Source organism: Vanellus vanellus (genome assembly GCF_965231255.1).
Source record: "Vanellus vanellus genome assembly, chromosome: 17".
Taxonomy (NCBI): Eukaryota; Metazoa; Chordata; class Aves; order Charadriiformes; family Charadriidae; genus Vanellus; species Vanellus vanellus.
This window is the reverse complement of record NC_138922.1, coordinates 2,121,916-2,142,918: the sequence shown is the minus strand read 5'-3', so window position 1 is coordinate 2,142,918 and position 21,003 is coordinate 2,121,916. Positions and strand designations below refer to the sequence as shown.

Below are 21,003 nucleotides of genomic sequence, written 5' to 3'. Positions count from 1 at the left end.
GCACTAAGAAAATCAGTGCATTTCACGCTATAATTGTTCCACTGTGTCCATGATATTCACAGAGGAAAAAAAATATCTTTGAGTATCCACTCATCCAAGGGGAAAACATTGGACGCAGCCGAACTGCATGACATTTCTTTTTCTTGGGGAATGGCAGAGAGACCTCAGTACCATTAAAGCAATCCCTAATGGACAAAAAGCTAACGGTAGGGTAACGGCTGTGTTGACATTAGCCCATGAAAACTGTTTAATCCTTTTCTTCTGGACTGCTGGTTCTCCTTTAAGAAACCCACTCCTACCACTGCTGTATATTGAGCTTCTTGCAGAAAAAAAACACGGATTTAAGGAGTGTGGGGACTGGACTCCTAATCTGGTTCACTCTTAGAGAAGTTTGGCTTGGGCAGGGCAGTTTTGGTGTAACCTTTAGAAGATCACAGTGCCTGAGGCTTAGGGCTCTGGTGTTCAGCGGTGACTCGTTATGAGGGCAGTGCTTTATGCTATGGAGAACAGTTCATCTGCACTGTCACTAACGGCAAGGAAAATGATGGAGAGATAACATAACCCTGGGGTGAAGTGAATTAGTGGAAGCATATGAAAAACTAAACAATAGCCAGGCAAGCCCGTAGATACATGCAGCAGACACGCAAAAAGAAACTGAGCTTTTAAGCCATATTTTTTTTGTTATTGTTGCTTTTTTCTGTTTATGATAGAAATCCAACTACTGCTGGATTTGCACAGTGACTGTGGAAGTGAAAATACTGCATGCCATTCTAGCTACCGTGTGAAAATACATTTTTTTTTTTTTCCCCTATTTCTCTCTCTCCAGGGCTCTGGCTGACATCTTAAGGCAGCAGGGACCAATCCCAATAGCACACTGTGAAAGAGAGACTATCTCGGCCATAGATACCTCCCCCAAAGAAAACACCCCTGTCAGGACATCTTCCAAAAACCATTACACCCCTGTGCGCACCGCCAAAAGTAACCCAGGTAAGTGCTGCTTTCCTGCTCTCTATCTTCAGAGGTGGTTGTACCGCTGCTATGTTAGAAGTCGGCAGAACGTCACACTTTACAATAGTGGATTTTGTAAACCTAAAATGGCTTTAAAAGACAATCAGATGGAGCAGAGGAGTGCAAGGATCAGTGGTGATGATTCTTTAAAGGTTTTTGCTGAACAGAGTGGCTGTTCTCTCTTGGCATTTTAAAAATTCAGAATCAGTGAGGTATAAATTCAGCTTATACCAAAATGCATGTATTAAGCTTAGAACATCGTGTGTTTCCAACAAAACACACATGCTATAAAGCATAATTGGGCTCTCTGCGCACAGCCGCTGAGAAAGAAATCCACATAATTGGGGCCACCTTATTCATTGAAGTGAACTATAGGCATGTTCCGAGAGGACAGTGCGAAAGGTGACCTAGAGGGTATCCCCGGAGCTTAAAGACACTCGCCCGAGGTCCTCCGGGAGCGTTGGCCTGGGAATTGGGACACGCAGTTTTTTTTCCAGCTTCTGCTGGCTGGGTGAATTTGGTCAAATCATTTGACTGCTGCTTGCCTTGATTTCCCCAGCGGCACAAGGATGCCAGCCTCTTCGGTAAAGATACTGTCCTGCTGTATTTAATGCTTCCTATAGTGCTAATTGTCAAAACGATGTCTCGGTGGTTGCTGACCACCTCTGTTGAGCGGGGTGGGGTAGACTTGCCGTCGCTTGCCGTCTCCCAGTTGCAGCTGGATGTGTGCCTCAAAGATGTGCCCTCATTCAGTCACAAGCTGTTCAGCTGCGCATAGGAGTTTGTGGGTGGCATTTCCTGACCCGTGTCACCCGGCGACCAGAGGAGGTTTTGCTAATGGTTCCTGCTGGGGCAGCTTCTGAAAGAAGCTATCAGGAGCTCAGACAGCTCCACAACCTGCGGGGCTGGACGTGCTCTGCTCTTCGCGGGAACGGCCCGTGACTGAGGGCTGAGGTTTCCGTTGCTCCATTGCGGTGACTATTGGAAGGGTTTTGCTGCAATGTGTACCACCCTGTGGAGGCAGGACCAGGTGACCGTGTTCTCTGGAAGCCTCCCCTGCTGCTGGGAACAGAATAATTTCCCTGAGAACTAAGAAGGATTTCTTTGTTCTCCACTTTTCGCTCAGAGGCCGGTGAACCCTGTAATTTTGTATGCCAGGGAGTCATATCTGTAAAATCAAATGGGCTGGAGAACGGTACATGAGGCGAGTTTTCTGGAAGAAGAAGGTGCTTTTGCATATCTAGGGCTTGGGACTGGCTCTTGAGAGGATATGCCCCGGGACAGAAACACAAGAAATAAGGGTTTATGGCCAGTGACCGGGTATAGGCACCATCAGCGAACAACTCTGACGTAAACCTTACGATGAGAAAAATCCCTTTTGGAAGACACCTCGTCTCTTCCCGTTGGCTCCCGTTGGTCAGTTAGGGCAGGCAAATCCTGAACGAAGATGCAGAAGTGATTCTTTGCTTGCGGCAGAAGAGACCAGCTGGATACTGGAAGTCCGGGTTAGGTGTCACCTTTAGGCACTGCCAAGTCTGAGAAAAGGCAAACGGGAAGGTTTGCGAGAGGAATGTCTAATTGCAGTATTCTTCTCTGGTGTCTGTCGGTAGCTGATGTCTCCAATGGACATTTTTAAGACTTACTGCTGCATTGGTGGAGGCGCACAAGGGTGCGAGGACCAGAGCACAGGTTTCGTGAGCGGGGTGCTAGGACCAGCGGTCACAGTGTGACAGCGCCCGGTAAGGGGTCTGCTCGGTCCTTGCTGAGGACTGGGACATGAGATGAGCAAGGCGAAATGCCTGGGAAGGAAAAGGCATGCTGTTAACGATGATGGTCTGTTCATTCAACCTCTGCTCGTCTGTGTGTTTGCCCACCTCGTGTGAAGGAGGAAAGCCATTACAGTTCAGTCAGGGCTCAATCAGGCAGACCACAGGCAACAGGAGCCCACTAAGAAAAGATATTCACCAACCCAGCTGGAGAGGAGGGGGGCTTTACTTCCAGCACAGCCTTCCACAGCCGTTGGCAGCTGCAGGGGTAATGGATCACTTCTGCCTCGGGGCAGCCAGTTGGACCCAGTCTCACACCGAGCCCGTGCCAGAGCCGGGAAGGGAAAACTTGCTCTTGCAGCTTGCCCAAAAGAACTTGTTCCTGGCTCAGTGGTGTCCGTTATTAACATGTCCTCATATATCATACAAGACGGAAAGCTAATCACTTACAAAAGATCATGAGCTCATAAAACGGCTATAGAGTTAATGTTTTTTATACTGTTTCCTTTGCAGAATAGGGCAGTGCTCTGTCATAACTATCCTCTGTTACTCAGCTAATCTTCAGATTATTGCGGTAATCAGGAAATTGTATAAGTGAATGCAAAAATCTTTTAGGTTGAGAGGGAAGTAAAAGTTGGAGAACAAGAATGGGTTATAGGACGTTACGCTAGAATAAAGCTGCTAAGCCCCGGTGTGGAAGTAGAGAGGAGTCACCATCCATACTTGCTTTTGGAGGGGGTGGGGAAGAAAAGAAATAAGAAGAGGGGAATGAGGGACAGCTGGGGGGAAAAAAAGCAGAGGCAGTAGCGTGTAGTAGCAGGATCCGGGAAAAGCACTGCTCACCGGCGCTGCAGATTGGCTTGAGAAGACCACAGCTGTCAGGTTTTGCAGCAGGATCTGAAGTATCGGGTCTGCTGGCTGTGGTTTGTCTCAGGACTCCGGAGCGTGAGAGGTTAAGCAACCAGAAAGGACTATAGTTGTTACATACAGGCTGAGATTGAGTTTTGTATTTGTTCTACTTGGAACTTTTGTTTCCAAACTTATAACTAGAAGGGTGCCCTTACGTCTTGCTAAATAAACCATGGCTTCATTTTTCCATTAGGCTTGCTTGGTGTCAGTGAACAAAATGATTGTGGGTGACAATGACAAATGGAGGTGGTCTGTGTCCGAGGCAGTAGAGCCCAAACAAAGCAGCGTGCGCAGGTGCTGCTGGGGGCATGCCTGCGGCACTGCTCTTGCTGGGTGGTGCCTGCTGTTTCCTCATGCAGTGTGGAGAGGAGTCCGTCTCCCACTGGCCAACAGCCGCCCTTCCTGCAAGTGCTGAGACAGCCCTCCAATGGTCACAGCTGGACATCACAGAATGGGAATGTACAACTTCCTCTGGTAGTCCACCAAGACATGGGCACCATCTCCAGCTACCACAGGTGCTGGAAGGAGAGCTCAAGACCGAGGCAAAGTCCTCCTTGTGTTTGCCCAGGCGCTTCCCAGCAGGTGGTTTCAGAGCTCTCTGAGCTCTGCAGTGGGACAGGAGGGTCTGGTGGTAGGTTTGGTCTGTACTTCTCAGTTGAGCTTTGAGATGGAAGAACCCGGGTCTAACTAACGCTTATTGAAGGGAAAAAGAGAAGTAGGTCTCTCTGTCCTAGGCATGGGGACAACTGTCATTCTTCAGACAAGGCAGCTGGTTTTCAAGAAGGCTTCAGTCTTCTACTTTACAATGGCCATGTTTCCCAGGTGTTGTGGGAGATGGCTCTTTATCAGAAGCAGAATGCATTTCCCACGCTGCTGAGCTTGAGGGTCCCAAGTGTCTGAAGAGCATCTCTGCAGAGATTATCGCCACTTTTGCTCTCCTCTGAGTATCAAGCTCACGCCCGTTTGGGGTAGTGGGGGGACAGTTCATCTCCCATTCCACCCACCCTCACCTCCACTGACATTTCTCTTCAGTGCTTTTATACGGTGCTGCAGTTTTGGTGGTGGTAGGCTCTTTGCCGATACGAAAAGCTGAAAGCTGTGCCTACGGATTGCTTGGGTCAGAGCACACCTCTCCAGCTGCGCACCACCCAATTAGTATGAGCTACGGCACTCTCTGTAGACAGGAACGCTGCTCCAGCCCACACAGACCTCTTGTTAGTTCACTGTTTGCTATTGTGAGTAATGGGTAAAATATGATGAATCTGAAATTACAGGAAATCCGTCTCATCTAGCTACCTATTGGCATTTTTGATGTCTCCATCACGGTAGCACCTTTAGGGGTGTTGGAAGGAAAACTCTAGCAACATTTCCTCCGTCTTTTCTCCTTGGCCACGTTATCTGTTCTGACATCTCCTGTGAAGGTCAGTGCCACTCATTTCTTCAGTGGATGGTCTGCAAACAGACAAGAATGAGGATAGATGGGAGAAAGGTCAATAGTTTCTGCGGGCTTGGAAAACGTCACACATAAGCAGCAATGCGCTCCCATAGAGGAAGGTGTTGCGTTTGGCACAAGAGACGGAGTCTGAGCCAGAGGCAATACTCCTGCCACGTCAACAGTCAACTGATGTGTCAAAAAAGATGAGGCCAGCTCCTGTGACAGTGATGCTGATGGACATTAGCGTTAGTGGAAAAATTAAGACTAGGTTCTCGACTCAGATGACTACCTCCGATACCATCCTTTGGATATTTGAAGGACTTCTGAAAGTCAGGTGCAAGGGGTTGGTTTGCTTTCATCCCAAAATGTGGCTGAGCAAAGCACCTGCAAGATTCAATCCCCGCAGAAACCGTCAGGTGGGAGTTTTCTGACTGCCCTGACGATAGACGGGTAGCCAACTCGGCACTAACAGCAGTGCGGGGAGCTGCCTCATTACTGTTTTCCAAACCAAGACCAAACCGCAAAAGACTCCAAGTAAGAATTAGAAACAGATCTTTGGCTGGTGCAAATCAGTGTTTGGCTATCATAGTGGCGGGACACGGGCTTGGTTTGGTTAAATCCTCATAGGTCAGGAAGGCTCATGTCCCACACTCGCAGCTGGTACAGATCTATGATGCTCCAGGACAGCACACGGTCTGAATTGATCCTTTATTCTCTCAGTCTCATTCTGGCTCTTCCACACTGGCTCTTTCCCGTACAATTCACTTTGATGGTATTGCCGACCTGTGAGAGGGGTGCTCGGGACCATGAGGCTGCCGTGGGAAGCTATGTGGGAGGAGAATCTCTCCAAATATATTCAGGACAAGGATGTCCTTGCTGCTGCTGTGCAATACTTTCAGCAGTGAAGGGTCTCCAGATGTCACCTACTTGAGCACGAGGCAGGTAGGTAATACCTGTGCCTGGAATTACGCTGCTTCTGACTGCCTCCAGGATCAGGAGGCTGTAAGAGCAACGACAAGACTCCTTTTTTGTGAACTTGCTGGAGAAAAGACTCTGGCCTAGTTTTGTGTTCTTTTGGCCTCTTGATTCTCAGAATATGGAATTGCTTCACCAACAGAATATGCTGGTCCGAAACCAGCGCCAGATGTGCCAGTGAAGGGCTGACCGCAGGGGTAAACTGAGGTGATTTTCAAGTGTGAAAAATCTTCCGCTGTTCACCTGAGCTAGGGACGGGGGTACCTGCAGGTGTGAGGAACAGCTTATTGACAGGATTATCACTTCGAATGCAGCAAACAACACAGGCTAGCGCTCTGATTAGCCTGATCTATCTGGGGAAGGCTTTTAATAAGCCATTTGAGTCAGGATGTTCCAGAGATGTACATATTCAAAGTGCTGTTTTCAGCAGTGCCTTCCACCCAGAGGCATATTCTGAGCTTGTTCTGAACGTGAACAAATGCCGGAGACGCCTTTAATCTTTATGGAAATTGTAGCTAACGTCTCTAGCCAAATATAGGCAGAGCAGCATGGGGAGCGCTTCCATCCTGATCATCGCGCAGGGGAGGAGATGGCTGCGCTGGGCCCCGCTCTCCCTGGGCTCCGGCGGGCTCGGCGCGGGCTCCGGCCGCTTCCTAAAGAGCAGGGAGAGCCACAGCAGTCGGCTCCTCCGGTTGCCTCCAGGTTATATATGCCTTCTCCCTGTCCATCCTTCTTCCTCTCCCCTCTCTCCTTTCCCCCGAGCCTCCAGCTGGTCTCTGCTTCAAATTGCTTCCTTTATTCATTCATCGTATTCTCTAGCTTCTCCCCCAAATCCCCAGCAACTATTTGAATTAATTTACCGAGGATCAGCGTAGAAAAGTATGTCGAAGGCGTTCAAATTCCCTGCTGCTTCACAGTTTGTGTTGTCATTTACAGCTGTTCAGGGGAATACAAAGCAGGTGTAGAACGATCCCCCAGTCCCCGCAGCAGCGTTTTATAGCCCCTGTGCTCCCTTGTAAGAAACTAGTTAAGGTGCAGGTGGGTGAAGAATTAGGGAAACCACTTGGAAAACACACAGAGAGTTCCAGGAACGGGGGTTTTTCTTTTCTCCCTTCTCCTCTTGCCGTTCGCTGACATTTGAAAAGAAAGAAACAGGACCAGCTTTGAAACCTCTAGCATCTGTGGAAGATCAGGCAGTCCAGCGCCACTCCATCTACGTTTTCCTCCAAACACCTGTTACTGTAAGCCCCGACGCTTCCCGTAGCTTTCCCACCCAGGAAATTCCCAAATGAGTTAATGCACTTTCTGGGCAGACAGAAAATGTCAGATATTTCTGTGTCAAGAACGTTGTGAGGGTGAGAGGTACTCAGCGTCCCAGCATCCAAAATACCATCGCCAAAAGGGAGGACCAGTCCAGCAGAGAGTGGGGAGGGGCGGATGCTGCCTGAATTGGTGCAGGGCAACTAAGAGAGGACACGAGCTGCTATCTTCTTTGTGGTGAAGGATCGAGGTTCCTCACTTATTTGGGACCTAAGTTAGCCAGTACGGTGTTGGACATCGTAGGTGTTCGCTCGCTGCTAGTCATACTGGAGCAGCTCCCACCCTCTGTGGCATTGACAGTTTTCAATTTACAGATGGGGAACCGGAGCACAGAGAGGCTGAGGGCTTTGCTCCAAAAGGTACTTGGGTTACCATCTTCCCTTGACTTCAAAATAAATGCCTAAAGCCTTGTAAATATCTGTCCCTGAGTCATTGATGCACTTTGGCCAGGTGCTGAGAGAGCAGTTTTGCCCCGGGACCAGCACTTTCCCTTCAGGACCTCACCTCTTAGAGGGGAGGTGTGCTGCAGTGGGTGCTTCAGTCCTGCTCCGAACGCTGAGGGATGCTTTGTCCTTCGTCACGGAATGAGCACAGACTTGACTACTGCAATCCTAACAGCAAGCTTTTACACTTGCGTTGGAAAGCAAAGAGTTTGTCCCAAAGTACTTGTAATGCACAAAAGACAAGAGAAGGGGTGGGTTGGAAAGCGGGGTGGATGAACCACAATGCCATGAGCTTAATTGCCCTCATTCCAAACAGATCTTTTCAACTGTTAGGTGTTTCTTTGCTTGTCCTTTCTTCATCTCCTTGTTTTGGACATCCTCCCTCTCCCTCTTCTGTTGCTGGCGGAGGTTGGGAGCTGGTGCTGTGGGGATGTTCAATCCTGAGCGGCAGTAGGGATTTAAGACACGCTGCCCGCTGATACCCACAACCACAGCCGGGGATCCCCAGCGCCCTCCTGAGCCCGGCAGCCTCCTCCTTCCCGCGGCGAGACCTGGGATGCACCTACTTCTGCCTCTAGCTATGGATTTATGCTGGTCTCCCGGGTGTTTTACTGAGCTGTAAAGTTTTAGGGTAATCTGTGAAAAAGAACCCTTGGGAAAACTGTGCCCCACTAACAAGACACATGAGACAACAAAATATCCCCGCTGCAAATATATTTACCACTGAACTTACTGGAGAATGAAAAGCAACAGCATTTGCGGCAGTTTCTTATATCTCATGTCCAAATATCTCCCGTGACTGATGTCAAGGTTTCACGCGTCAAAACAGCTAACAAGTGACAAATTTAGAAAAATAAAAAAAAAAAAAAGAAAAAAAAAGTCTGAGTGCTGCCGGCAAAAAATGGGTAGGTGGTGTGTGTGTGTGTGTGTGTGTGTGTGTATACACATATAAGTACAACATCTTGATACTCACATGAACCACATAGCCACGACAGAGCAGCAACATCCAGAGCTACAGGATAAATATCAGATGCCTGCTAAAAGTGTTTTGGTGGAATTTAGCATTCATTCGACAGAGTGCAGTCCCAGAGCCACAAGGCCAGGCACGGCAGCGCTTATCGTCCACGGCGATATCTAGAAACTGTAGGTTGCTATGGTAACAACATTTTTTTTTTAAGAGAGACTAATGCAAGTTGTGAGCAGGAGAGAGGATTAAGCATATAGATTTACTTTGAAACAAAGCCTCACAGTGGAGCTCAACCTGCTGAAAACAATACAACGAAACACATGGAGAATGTGGAAATTAATTGAAGCGGACTTTTCTGGCACTGTGCTCCAGTGGAGAAGAGGCGTTACTGTGGAAAGAGTGACTGGGAGTCGAATCATAGAGCCATAGAATGGTTTGGGTTGGAAGGGACCTTGAAGATCATCCAGTCCCACCCCCCTGCCCTGGGCAGGGACACCTCCCACCAGCCCAGGTTGCTCCAAGCCCCGTCCAACCCGGCCTTGAACACCTCCAGGGATGGGGCAGCCACAGCTTCTCTGGGCAACCTGCGCCAGGGGCTCACCACCTGCACAGGAAACAATTTCTTCCTTATATCTGTTCTAAATCTCCCCTCTTCCAGTTTGAAGCTATTCCCCCTCATCCTATCACTACATGCCCTTGTAGAAGGTCCCTCCCCATCTTTCCCGGAGCCCCTTCAGACACTGGAAGGGGCTCTAAGGTCTCTCCGGCGCCTTCTCTTCTCCATGCTGAGCAACCCCAGGTTGTTCAGGTGTGTAACCAGCCAGGGCCCTGCACATTGCAGGGGATGGGGTGGACGTGGACATGTGCTGCAACATGCTGGGTGATGCCCTGGATCGCACCGTGCGGCAGCATCAGCTGCCTGTACCCCACACTGCTGCACACACAAAGAAGCGGGAGCACATGGTCCTCCTTCCCAGAACTGGGCTTTGATCTTTGTAACATTTGCTGGGTTTAAGAGCAAATCCCAGGGCTGATGGGGCTGTGGGTCCTGGGAAGTGGGACTGATATGTGCAGGAGTGTCACAGTACCACTGACCAGGAGCAGCGAGAAGGAGTTTCTGGAGGATGGAGACTCTGTGTGTGTAGGAGGTCCAACCTGATACATTTGGATGCTTTCCCAGTTCCTGAATCTGTACAGCTGGATTGAGAATGGCAAAGAAATGCTGTTCTCAAAACATACAAAAGCAGAGATGGAAACAGTTTCGGAATGTAATACCTAAGGGGGGAGACCAGTTAATGGCCTTGTCCCGTGTTGCTCACGCTACAAAGTCTGTGTCATTGGTGACAGGAAGGGAAGATGTTTAAGCCAGGTGGTTCCCCTCACTCTGTGCTCTGTCCTCGTCCTCCAAATCTGGGAAAGGATCGGGAGCAGAGGGCCCTTGGAGCAGGTATCTGGCACAGATATTCTGGAGAATCTGGAGAGCCGTGAGAAAAGGAAGGACTGGGAGATACTCCTCTCCCTGGAGAGCACTGCGTGTCTGAGCTGAGGTTGTTGTCGTGCCACCTCAGCACTCACTATCTGCCCAGGCACCAGTGGGAGCTGAGAGGGCATGACAACAACTGGGAGCCCCTGGGAAACAAGGCGGGGGGCAACACAGAGCTCAGCCCCAGCCCAGCAATGGGAGGGCAGCAGGTCACCTGGGGCTTGAGGATGCAGTAGGCAAGGGGAGTCGTGGTCCTGCTTAGGTTTTGATTTGAGCCCTGACTGGTTTCTTGATTTCAATCTGCAAGCTTGCCCATTCTTCCTCTCCAGCTCCAGTTTCACGGGCAGTTGAGTTATCCTAACGGCTCTTCTGCCATTGAGGCGGAGGTCTCAATCCTCTTCTTCTCCTTACATCTTCTCTTGGCATGGCCGCTGCCCTCTGCGCTGGCTCTGGTGCTGTCACATCCTTCCGTCAGCTGGTTTAACTCATTAACCCAGCGAAGTCAGCTCAGGAAGAGGCCATTCAACATATGGTGAAACGTAGGAGTGCAGTCAGGAGTGGGGCTGAGGGGGATCGCCCTGTTTAGGCAGTGCTGCATTCGTAACCACTGAGCTGTGTCCCATGTCACCATAGCCTTGAGGAGGAGTTTTAGAGGTTGCCTGTGCGCAAGCATGCAGGAGACCGTGGGCTTAGCTGCTCTGGGAACTCGGTGACCAACAGGGATTGACTATCAGCACCTTCAAAGCTACGTGTGCCTTGAGATTAAGGGGGCTGAGGTTCAGGCCAGCAGGTTTGGGTGTTTCCAGAAATTAAAGTTGATACCGTGGTGGCATTTTACTATCAAAACAATTCTGCCTGCAGTTAAGGTATTTTAGTTTTAAGCTGCTCAGGAGTTTCCTCAGGGAAAAAAACAGCTAAGCCCACCATCTAACCAGCTGTTATGTCCTGTACCACCCTGCAGCTCCACCGGGCGCTGTGGAAGGGTAAAATCGTTTCTGTAGCAGGTTTACTTCTCCCTGTCTGCCTCTGTGTCTTGCTAGATCAATTATTGTTTGTAAAATGCATTAGATCTTCAGATGAAAGGCAGAAACACAATGTTTTCTTCCATTAATCAGAGCAGTTTACAGAAAACATCAATTTAAAATGTTAAAGCCAATTTGCAACTGGTATTGACAACAGTTAAATTGGCCTCCACAAAGTACTGCAACTGGTTGCTTTTGACACTGTGAAGAATGAAATCTTTATACAGACATTCTACATGTTGAGCTTCCCCCATTTCATGATTGCTGATCCTATCACACTCTATGGAAGTGTAAACAGAGGTGAGGAGCTGGAGGCAATACTCCATTAAGAACGTGCCATAATCGGTAAACCTTCCCTCCCCTCTTGTTGGACCCCTGCCCAAATACTGCAACTCAATCTGTGCTCTGCTTTCATCAGCTTCCTTTCTTTGCTGCCCAGTTGACTTTGCTGACTTTAAAATTATGCAAAAATGTACCAAAACAAATGTTCACTTTATTCCTGGCGTTATCACCAGAGGCCGTGAACTCCACAGATGACCACTGACCAGAGCCTCCATGAAGAGCAGTGGCACGCAGGCTCTACAAAGCTATAAGTAACTCTTCCAACCTTGTCACGGGAAACTACCAGCTCAGCTTGCAGATGTGTGAGAATAAAGCTGATACTGGGGAAGTCTTGGTTAACTTCTTATAAATCGGTCCTTGGGTATGTAATGGATAGCTCATCTGACATCCAGACGTGTAGCTTTCAGAGACCTTGCAAGATCCTGGCTAGGAGAAGTGGGAGCATCACCAGCAGAAGACATTGCTTAAGTCTCTGAAAACCTGCTTGATTAGTGTTGTCTAGTTGTTGGCTTCGCCACTTGTCTCTTATTGTCCACAATTAGTTGTTGGCTTCGCCACAATTAGTTGTTGGCTTTGCCACTTGTCTCTTATTGTCCTGTCTCAAGCTCTGCTTGGCCAGAGCAAAGGGACAAGGAAGACTCCACAGGGCTGCCTTCCCATTTCTTTCAGCACTGTTTCTCTGCACGAGGCAGGTTGGCTTCTCCTTCGCATCGCTCACATCTCCAGGGTATTCCCACCTTCTGGGGTATGCCAGGGGTGTTTTCCGGTGGCTTTCAGCAAGAGATTATTTCTAGATTGAAAGATGCCAGGAAGGTTTGGCTCACGTTGAAGATCTCGTAACAACTTTTATCGTTGGCTGCAAACAGCTTTTATCTTCGGTGCAGTCCCTGTTCCTTCTGTCACGCCAACCATGCGTGCGTAGCCTGGGAATTTAGTGGGTCTTGCCTCACTTCCTCTTCTCTGAAGCTTTATTACTCATCTTACTTGTTGCAGGTACCCGAAAAGACTCCCATGTGGCTATTTATATGAGCATACCTAAGAGGGAGTGATGCCCTCCTCCATAAAAGGACAAATCTAACTACTCTTTCTGTTTGATTTAAAATATTTGAGGAGGAAGGAAAAGGGAGTACATCTGTCACAATCTCACTTACAATCAGAGCAGTTAATGGAAAGATTCCTTCTGACTCTCCTGGGCTTTGGACAAGGCTCTGTACTGCAACATTAGCAAATAATGGAGTTCACATCTCATCAAATCCTTCTCAGGAAAATAATTCTAATATATGTGGATGGCCTTTCGCAGCTCTCTCCCCAAATCTGTGCCTGGTTTGTCAGCTGTGCCAACACTTCTATCCTCTAGTGTTAAATCACTTCTGTGGATAACTGTTGCTCTCTAAAACAAACCCCACGCAAGACGTTCGACTGCTGCCAGTCACAGGGCACTGCCCCAGGGCTCGGAATGACCCCTCCGAAAAGGCGGTAAGATAAATATTAATTCTCGGATCTGTGACTTTCTACCCAGTGTCTCCCAACCGCATTAGTGCAGCCTCTGTGGCACTTCCTTTCATTTCACCTCTCCCCTCCCCAGATCCACAGCTTCTCCTACCGAGAAGGCGTTTCCCAGCAAGCTCCGTGGACAGGGTGCAGTTCTACTCTCTTCATCATGCTTGCCAGAGGGACCTGGAATCCCAGTCGTTCCCGGGGCAGTGTGCCGGATCCCTGTACTGCTCACATAGGCAGCCTGCACTCAAAATTCTGGTACCTATACATCCCATCTTCCTCGCAGCAAGCAGCGTTATGGCCCTTATAGGAAGGGTCTTTGGGGAATTCTGCAAGGATTTAGTCTTTGTGATGATTGGAGGATGCAAGGAAGGTGTGGAGATGTGTCCATGCTGTGGGTTAAGTGCAGCGTTAAGCAAACCGAAGTGCTGCAGGCTGCCTGAGATCACAGGCAGTGAGTGTGGCATCCAGGTTGCACAGCTCAGCAGAACAAGTTTTTCTATTAAATCTTACTTAACTATTAATATATTCAGTGATCAGGAAGCAGGGCGGCGGAGGGGAAGTTGAAAGGGCTCTTGATGTGCAGCATACAGTCAGGTAGCTCCAGCTACCTCCATCTCTGAAGCATCCCACTGCTGCCTTGGGGTTGGTCATTGTGGATCTCAGAGGTTCTTGTTCCAAGCATCCAGGTTTCTGACTGCCCTCATTGCATCACTTCAGTGCCTGGCACTGGCAGGACCACGCAGCACAGAGTTAGCTGATGTCCTCTCTCTTCTGAAGCTACTTGCTGTGTGTGGGTTGTCCTCCTTGATGAGCATCTAAGAGGTAAAGGAATGACCCCATAGGACTTCAGGTGTGACATGGCTGGAGGTGCTAGGGTGGAAGAGGAGCCTCCCTGTCACACTTACCTTACAGTCCTTTCTTTTTTGTCCTTGGTTTCTCGGCTGTGGCAGAGGGCAGCACTAGGAGCTGGACTAATGACTCCACTTACCTCTCCACTTGCTTCCACTCTCCACTAGCCTAACATGATTCTGAATGGGCTTGTCCATCAAAGGATTCAGGTGGATGAGTATGAGTTCTGATCAACGCTTGCTGTTCTCATGACTTACGGGTGGGAGAGTTGTAGTGAGGGGTTAGACAAGTTGCCAGCAGTTGTTCTTATACCATCTGACATGCAAGAGAGTAATTGTAGAGCACTATGGCTGTCACTTGACATGGGAGATCTCCCTGTCCTTCAGGAGAGTGTCAGAACCCATGACAGTACCTTGTACCAGCCCTGAGAAAGTGACACCAACTCTCAAACCCTCTACAGATAGCTTGTAGACCCTGTGAGGCTTTGCCCACTGGTAGTTGGCAGGTGCTGAAGCTGGGTTGCTCCCGTCTGAGTAGGGCAATAGGTTCTTGACTGAGAAAAAGGAAAACAGCACTGTCTGCCCATGGCTGGAAAGGGCAGGCAGTTGCCCTCCAGACTAAGTCCTGCAGCTCTGTAGCCCCTGCCATGGCTGGTGGGGCTGGTCTGTGCAGAGCCAGGCTGTGAAACTCCCCACTGCTTCTGTCTGGAGATACAGGGAAAGGCAGCAGCGAAGCAGCCCTCAAGTGTCTTCTACAAATATAGTTGCAGCTTCCAGACCAAAGAGCAGTTGCTCCTCCAAGGATCCCAGACTTTTTGTATGAGGCAAAGAGTCACCCATCTAAAATAGGGACATTCCTTCATTTTGAAGAGTATCATGGGAGATTTGTCCCAGCCAAGACCTTTGGTTTGGTCTGGTTTGACAGTTCTAGCCTCAAGATTTGAAGAAATTTCAGGTTCACCAACATTTTGATTCTGAGCCCTTTAGTCCCTTGATGTCCCAGACTGCCTCCCTCATTTATCTTTCTTTTTTGTTCTCTGAAGTTACACCTATATTCTATCTGGAGTCTTTTTGGAAGGTCTGCACTACGTGGCCAAGCCCCAGTCCCAGACCACATAACCTGCAGTGGGCCTCCCGACCGACGGAGAAATGTGTCAGCTGTTGCATCCCGAAATAACCGGGCTTTCCTATTAGCAGTGGTATTATTTCTCTGGTCTGGAGGTGGGAGCTAAACTCTCCCACAATGACGCACTTCTCAGTCGTATATGACTGAGAACGTTACAAAGATTTCTGTTGAAACCTGTGTCCCACTGTGCAGGTTTGCAGCGCGCTCCAGGTCCTACGGTAACCTCCTTTCTAACACCTTCCCTGTAACTGTTTCACCCATGAATTTTGAGCAGATTTTTTTTTTTTTTTCAAATCCAGGCTAGCATTTTTTATTGATTTGAGCAGATTTTGTCCTACCCCAATCGTCAAACTGAATTTTCCCTCCCCACCTGGCACTCAGTGCCACTTACGCCCTTCTTTCTGCCTCCTCGGAAGAGCAGACAGCTTTTTGCACCTCATTTCCCAGCGGTGCCACTGCTGCAGACTCCCTGGTACCCCTGCAGTGTCCAGTTGCACATCCCATACAAGAATTAAAATTCTGCTTTCTTTTAGCTGAGATTCCAGGCAAAAGCATTTCTATCAATCACTCCTGACTGTACCCCATGGCTTTTCGGCCCTGGCAAACTTCTAATAGCGCTTATCGAATCAAGACTCTTCCACATGCCTCTTCAGCCCCTTTTTGTGCGTTCTGTGTTTCACCGCTACTTCCTTATGTGCTGTTGTGTCAGCTCCTCTGCCTGTCTGTCTGTTTCTCTAAATATATTTTGGATGGATGCAATGCAAAAAAATCAACATTTTGTGCAGAATCCCCAGAATCTTCAGCCAGGATGTCGTAGGGGTGAGCACCATGCTGAGCATCCAGCAGGTTCAGGGTCAATATGACTGGAGAGCAAGGACTACAAGTGCCTGAGGGAGGGCGAGAGGTGGACACCACCAGTACCAGGGATCAGCATGGCTGGTCTGGAGGAGTGAGCAACTGAGAAAATGACCAGGGCCCTCCTCCTTTCAGTTTGTGCAGTTTCATCACCAGAAGAGCAAGGGTTCTGCACTGTAGATCTAGTTCTTTCTTTGTAGGAGAACCTGATGATCGTGAGACTTTTGGTCCAACCATGCTTGGACTCCTCTAGTGTTCGTGAGCTCAATTTGAAGAGCTGCTTTCCCGCTCTTGGCGCTGAGGGAGATCCTGTGGCAGCTTGGGGAGTCCTGGCTTCTTCGCAGAAGTACAGATGTTCCTTTTTGAGCTCCTGTTCTTGCCTTTCTGCTGTCATACTGTGCACACGTGTCCACCTGTGTCCAGGCTCACGGCATATGTGCTTCTTTAGGAGCTCACGGCCCCCGACTGCCCCATCGCTCAGGTGGGGATTTCGCTCTGCTTGCGCAGACGTGGTCCCAGCGTTGTATTAAGTTGCAGGGTGACACCCGTGAACATCAGTTTAACATAATTGTCAGAACGATACTTGGTGGAGCTAATGAAATATTTACCTTTGAGCAGCTGTAAGATCATTAATGTTTCACTGTCTGCTGCCAGCCAGCCCTTTCCCGATTTACGTTCTTGAATTGTTTATGAGGCTAATTGCACTGCCCTTCATGAATCAGGGACTCGGGCTTTTACGGGGCACATTCAATTAGCAAAAACCCTCTGCCCTGCTGGCGGGGGCATCCGTGGCAAGAAACCACGGTGGAGGTGGAGGCTGGCACGAGCGCTAACCTTCCACGGCCCTCCCAGGTTCCCCCCACCTCACTCCCGCAGGGTGTACGGGGGTCTCTGGTGACACCCTGCTGCACGGCAGAGGTTCGGAGCATGGTGGCACCGGCATCATGCTGTGGCCAAGCTCGCACCTTCAGGCTCTCCAAGCAGCTTGGAGACACTGCCTGCATTCAAAGGGTGGCCCCTTTCATGCTAGCACTGATGTCTTGGCACCTCTGGTACCGGCATGTGCGTGTCCAGCTGAGGGATGCCGGTTTAGCTCAGGGGTAGGCAGGAGACACAGGGTGAAGTCCAGACGTGACCATGCCTTTGGAGAAGGGGAATCATCCCCAAGACAAGGATAAAGTGGGGAGGGAGGGTGGGTGTTCCTCTCAAAGGAGTGTCCATGTGCTTTCCAGCAATGCATTAAAGACCACAGCTAACTTCGGTTTGGGCTTGCGCGTGTTTCTGTCCTCTCCCAGGACGTTGCATGTGCAATGAAATCATAGAATCATACGATGGTTTAGGTTGGAAAGGACCTTAAAGATCATCCGGTTCCGACCCACCTGCCGCAGTCAGGGACACCTCCCACTAGAGGTCTGGCTTTGGTAGGTTTGGGCATTCTTTTTGCTTTTTCTCTTGGTTTTCTATTGCTGAATTATGTCAATTCCTTTACTACAGCTAAAGAAATGGATTTTTAAAAAATCAAATTCCTTCCTATCACAGGTGCAGAGGCTCAAATCTGTAATTGCCCTTAGTTTTTGGGGCAACACTAAGCTCGAGGGAGCTCTCTCTCCCAGACAAGTGTTACGTGCGCTTCGGGAATCTCCCCTGTGCTAGATGAAAGGAGATTTTTCAACAGAAAAATGTTATCTTTTTTCTTGTGTAATCTGATGTCTTGATCTAAAGGAGAGAAATTTTTTAGGCAGAGATTGCTACAAAATTACGGCAGTGTGTATTTTCAAAATATGAGGGTGCTCAAGGTAGAAAAAAACACTGACATTTTAATCTTTGCACTGTTTATGTCTGTAGTGGGGGGGGATGGGAGATTGCCACAGGCAGCGTAGGGGCTGTTTCTGGTGATCCCCCTAAAACTGAAGAACCAGTGAAGTTTTATGCAAAATCTTATCAATGAAATGGTAAAAAGTAACCTGGAGTAGACAATATTCACTTAAGGGATTTTAAAGGAGAGCTGCTGAGTTACGCTGAAGTTCAGTCTAACCATTTAATGAGCCGTTGTGCCAGGGGAGCGGAAGGTGTCAAGCGCAATGCTCGTCTTCAGAAAGGCTCTAGAGACGATGCTGGGAATGCGGAAGACGAGCTGGTAGAGCAGGTGCACTGCGAGGGATGACAAGAAAACGAGGTAGAAGAGCCGATGGCTTTTGTGAACAGAGAGTGCGCGTTACGCGTCTGACTGACGTGTGGATGGAAGTGGTTCCGTCAAGGCGGTGCGGTCATTTTTCTTTGGAAACTGTCAGTGAGGTCTTTCATCAACAGTGCTTGAGAATACCATGTAATAAGAGGGAAGGTCTTCTCAAGAATTAGCAACAGATTAAATGACAGAAAGCAACGGATGAGAACAGTCAGGTTTTGCACTGGGTGAATGATTAGAGTCCTAGAAGATCTGCTTTGGGACGTGTACTGCTCAGTGTGTTTTTGAATGATCTAGAAAAGATTTACAGTGAGGCGACAAAAGGTTGTATGCGGCGTGGAATTATTCTCAAATATTTGCACTCTCAAATCTGAGGCTGACAGCAGGGACTTAACTGTATGAAGATAATAATCTGGTGAAAAGATTTCCAACATCAGCGAGAGGGAGGCCGGCAAGGTGTCCATTGGACAGGGAGCTGTCTGGGGATACTGAACACCTAGCTGGGCTTTTAGGTCTCGTCTTTGTATTTAGTTGTTTAAAATATGAAGTCTTGGAGAAAATCCATTCTGTGCTTGCAGGGTTTTGGACCATCTGAGTCTCTGACTGATCTCACCTTTCCAAGAATCCAGGACAGCTTCTATCAACCAGGTTTCCTCTCAGACCTCTGGGTTCTGAAGCTGTTGGTCAGGTCCGTTTGGAGACTAAGGGCATCTCCTTGAAAGCAATATGCTCCTGGAAGACTGAGTGACAAGGAGCGCTGCAGGAACCGGGGCTGTGCCGGGCAGAGCCCTCCTGGGAGGTGTGAATCGCAGCATCCCCAGTGCATACAGCACCCAAAAGGGCCGTCTGGGGTAGACTATTTGCACTTCAAACATGCCTTGGACCACAGCCCTGTCACCCCCGGGCCCCCCCGATGGTCCTTCGAGGCAGCCAGCTCTGCAGATGCTCAGGGAAGCGGCTCCCGCTTATAAGGCACATTGCTCTCCTTGACCTATTTGCTCATTACCTCCACAAATGTGATTTTGATTAAGGAATTTTCCTAAGTAATTACTGTGGCATTAGCAATTCAGCCAAACAGAAAATAGTCCAAAAAGCGACGTGGCATGGTACCTGCCCTGAGGGCCGGCTCGCTGCCTGCCAGAGGGCTGTCGGGGAGGCAGAGCCAGCGCCAGCGCCGCGGGGCAGATGGACAACGCTCCATCCTGCCCAGGGGGGGCACGGGGTCCTCCGGGTCAGGTACCAGGTCTGCGCGGGGGCTCCTGCAGCTCGCCGTCGTGCTGCCCCGGAGCTCGGCAGAGGTTCTGACACCAACTGCAGATTCACGGGTTAAAACCGCTCTTGCCGCCAGTTGCTTGTTAAAATTAAAACGCCTGCTGAGCTCTTGTTTCCAGCAGCGGGAGAGGAAGATAATACGCCCCTTGCAAAGGACGGGCTAAATCCACGGAGCTGGTTCAGTGGTGGCGGTCGCACATCCCAGCCTGGCTCACAAGGGACAGAGTCACGCGTGTCACATCCCCGCTGATCCCCCTGCCCAGGGGCAGAGCGCATCGCACAGACGGAGCTCGGAGAGCTGCTAAAGCAGCCCCCCCCCCCTCCCCCCGCCCCCCCCTCCACATTTACGAGATGACCTCAGCATCCTTCCACTTACGGCATTGCGATGATTTCACCGAGCCCCCCGCATACTTTCTTGTTAGGAGTTTGCCACCGAGGAACTCTGACAGAGTTTTTGCTGACGGGAGGACACCAAAATCATGTGCAAATCTGGCCCAGGGCTAGGAAAAGACAGGCTCAGAGTGACTCAGCCCCCAAAAAAAACGTGTCCCCAAGTAAAACCGCTTGAAAAGGGGGCCAAAGCTGAGCTCGCTTTCACTCAAGAAAGGCAGAAAAATAATGGTGTCACCTTTAAGATCAAAGCGACTGGCTGAATTCCTCTCTGTGAGAGTAAGTACCTAGTAAACAAAGCCAGCACTCACTTTCTGCAAGCATCTGCCTTAGCCTTCAGCTGCTTTCTAATGCGGTTCTGGGGGAGCGCTGCCAAACGCAAAGGGACTCATTCCAAGGCTTCGGCAGCGAAAATATAAATATCCCTCCTGTTAATTTTGGGTGCCATAATCCATCAGTGGCTGTCTTGTGCAATTTAGCTCCAGGACATCTCCTGACAGCACGGGCAGTAAAGCATTCCCATGCTAACGTAAAAGAGGCAGGTGCCGGGGCATTTTTTTCAGCTGCCCATTAAGCTGAACAGAAGGATGGTGGGATGGTCTGGGTGCGTGCAGCCGTCGAGGAGAGAGAAACCACCTGGTGCAGTCACTGCTGTGGCTGGTCACATGTGATCAGAGGTGCAAACGGGGAAAGAGACAGCGCACGAAGAGCTGTAGGGCGTGCGCAGCTCTGCCCAGCGTGGCCTGATGGCTGGGCACAGTGGTCCCAAAAAGGGTCGGTCATAAAAGTGGAGGCTGGCTTACCCCATACAGCTGTGCCACATGTTCTCCTCAAGTAAATCTTGCAGGAGATTCATTTAACACTGCTCTGAGTGGCTTTAAATTGTGATACCACTCTCATGGAGTTTGGTGTCACATGGGCAGGTCGGCGCATCCCGCTGCATTGCAAAGGGAGGAGATCCTAACAGGCCAGAGGGAAAGGGACTCCACCGTGCGGGGAGAGGGCTCGCAGCGAAGACCTTGCTTGCTTGAAGCAAAGGCAAAGCTGTGCTGTTGCTCACAGCAACTCATGAACTTGGGCTTATGACGGTAAGGGTATAGAACACCACCTCCTCTGAGACCTGCAGGGATCTCAGAGCAGAAACTTGGTGCTGAAAT

The 21,003-nt window shown here is 49.5% G+C and overlaps 1 protein-coding gene across 1 annotated transcript in view; it reads left to right on the top strand.

The window, feature by feature from the left end:
- The window catches only part of SHISA6 (shisa family member 6), a gene marked incomplete at both ends in the record, with an annotated part of 262,231 nt that overhangs the window by 15,662 nt on the left and 225,566 nt on the right, over positions 1 to 21,003 (top strand). The window contains one exon of the mRNA XM_082492128.1: positions 827 to 987. Coding sequence (XP_082348254.1) covers positions 827 to 987 — 161 coding nt within the window. The remainder of the gene's footprint in view (positions 1 to 826; positions 988 to 21,003) is intronic.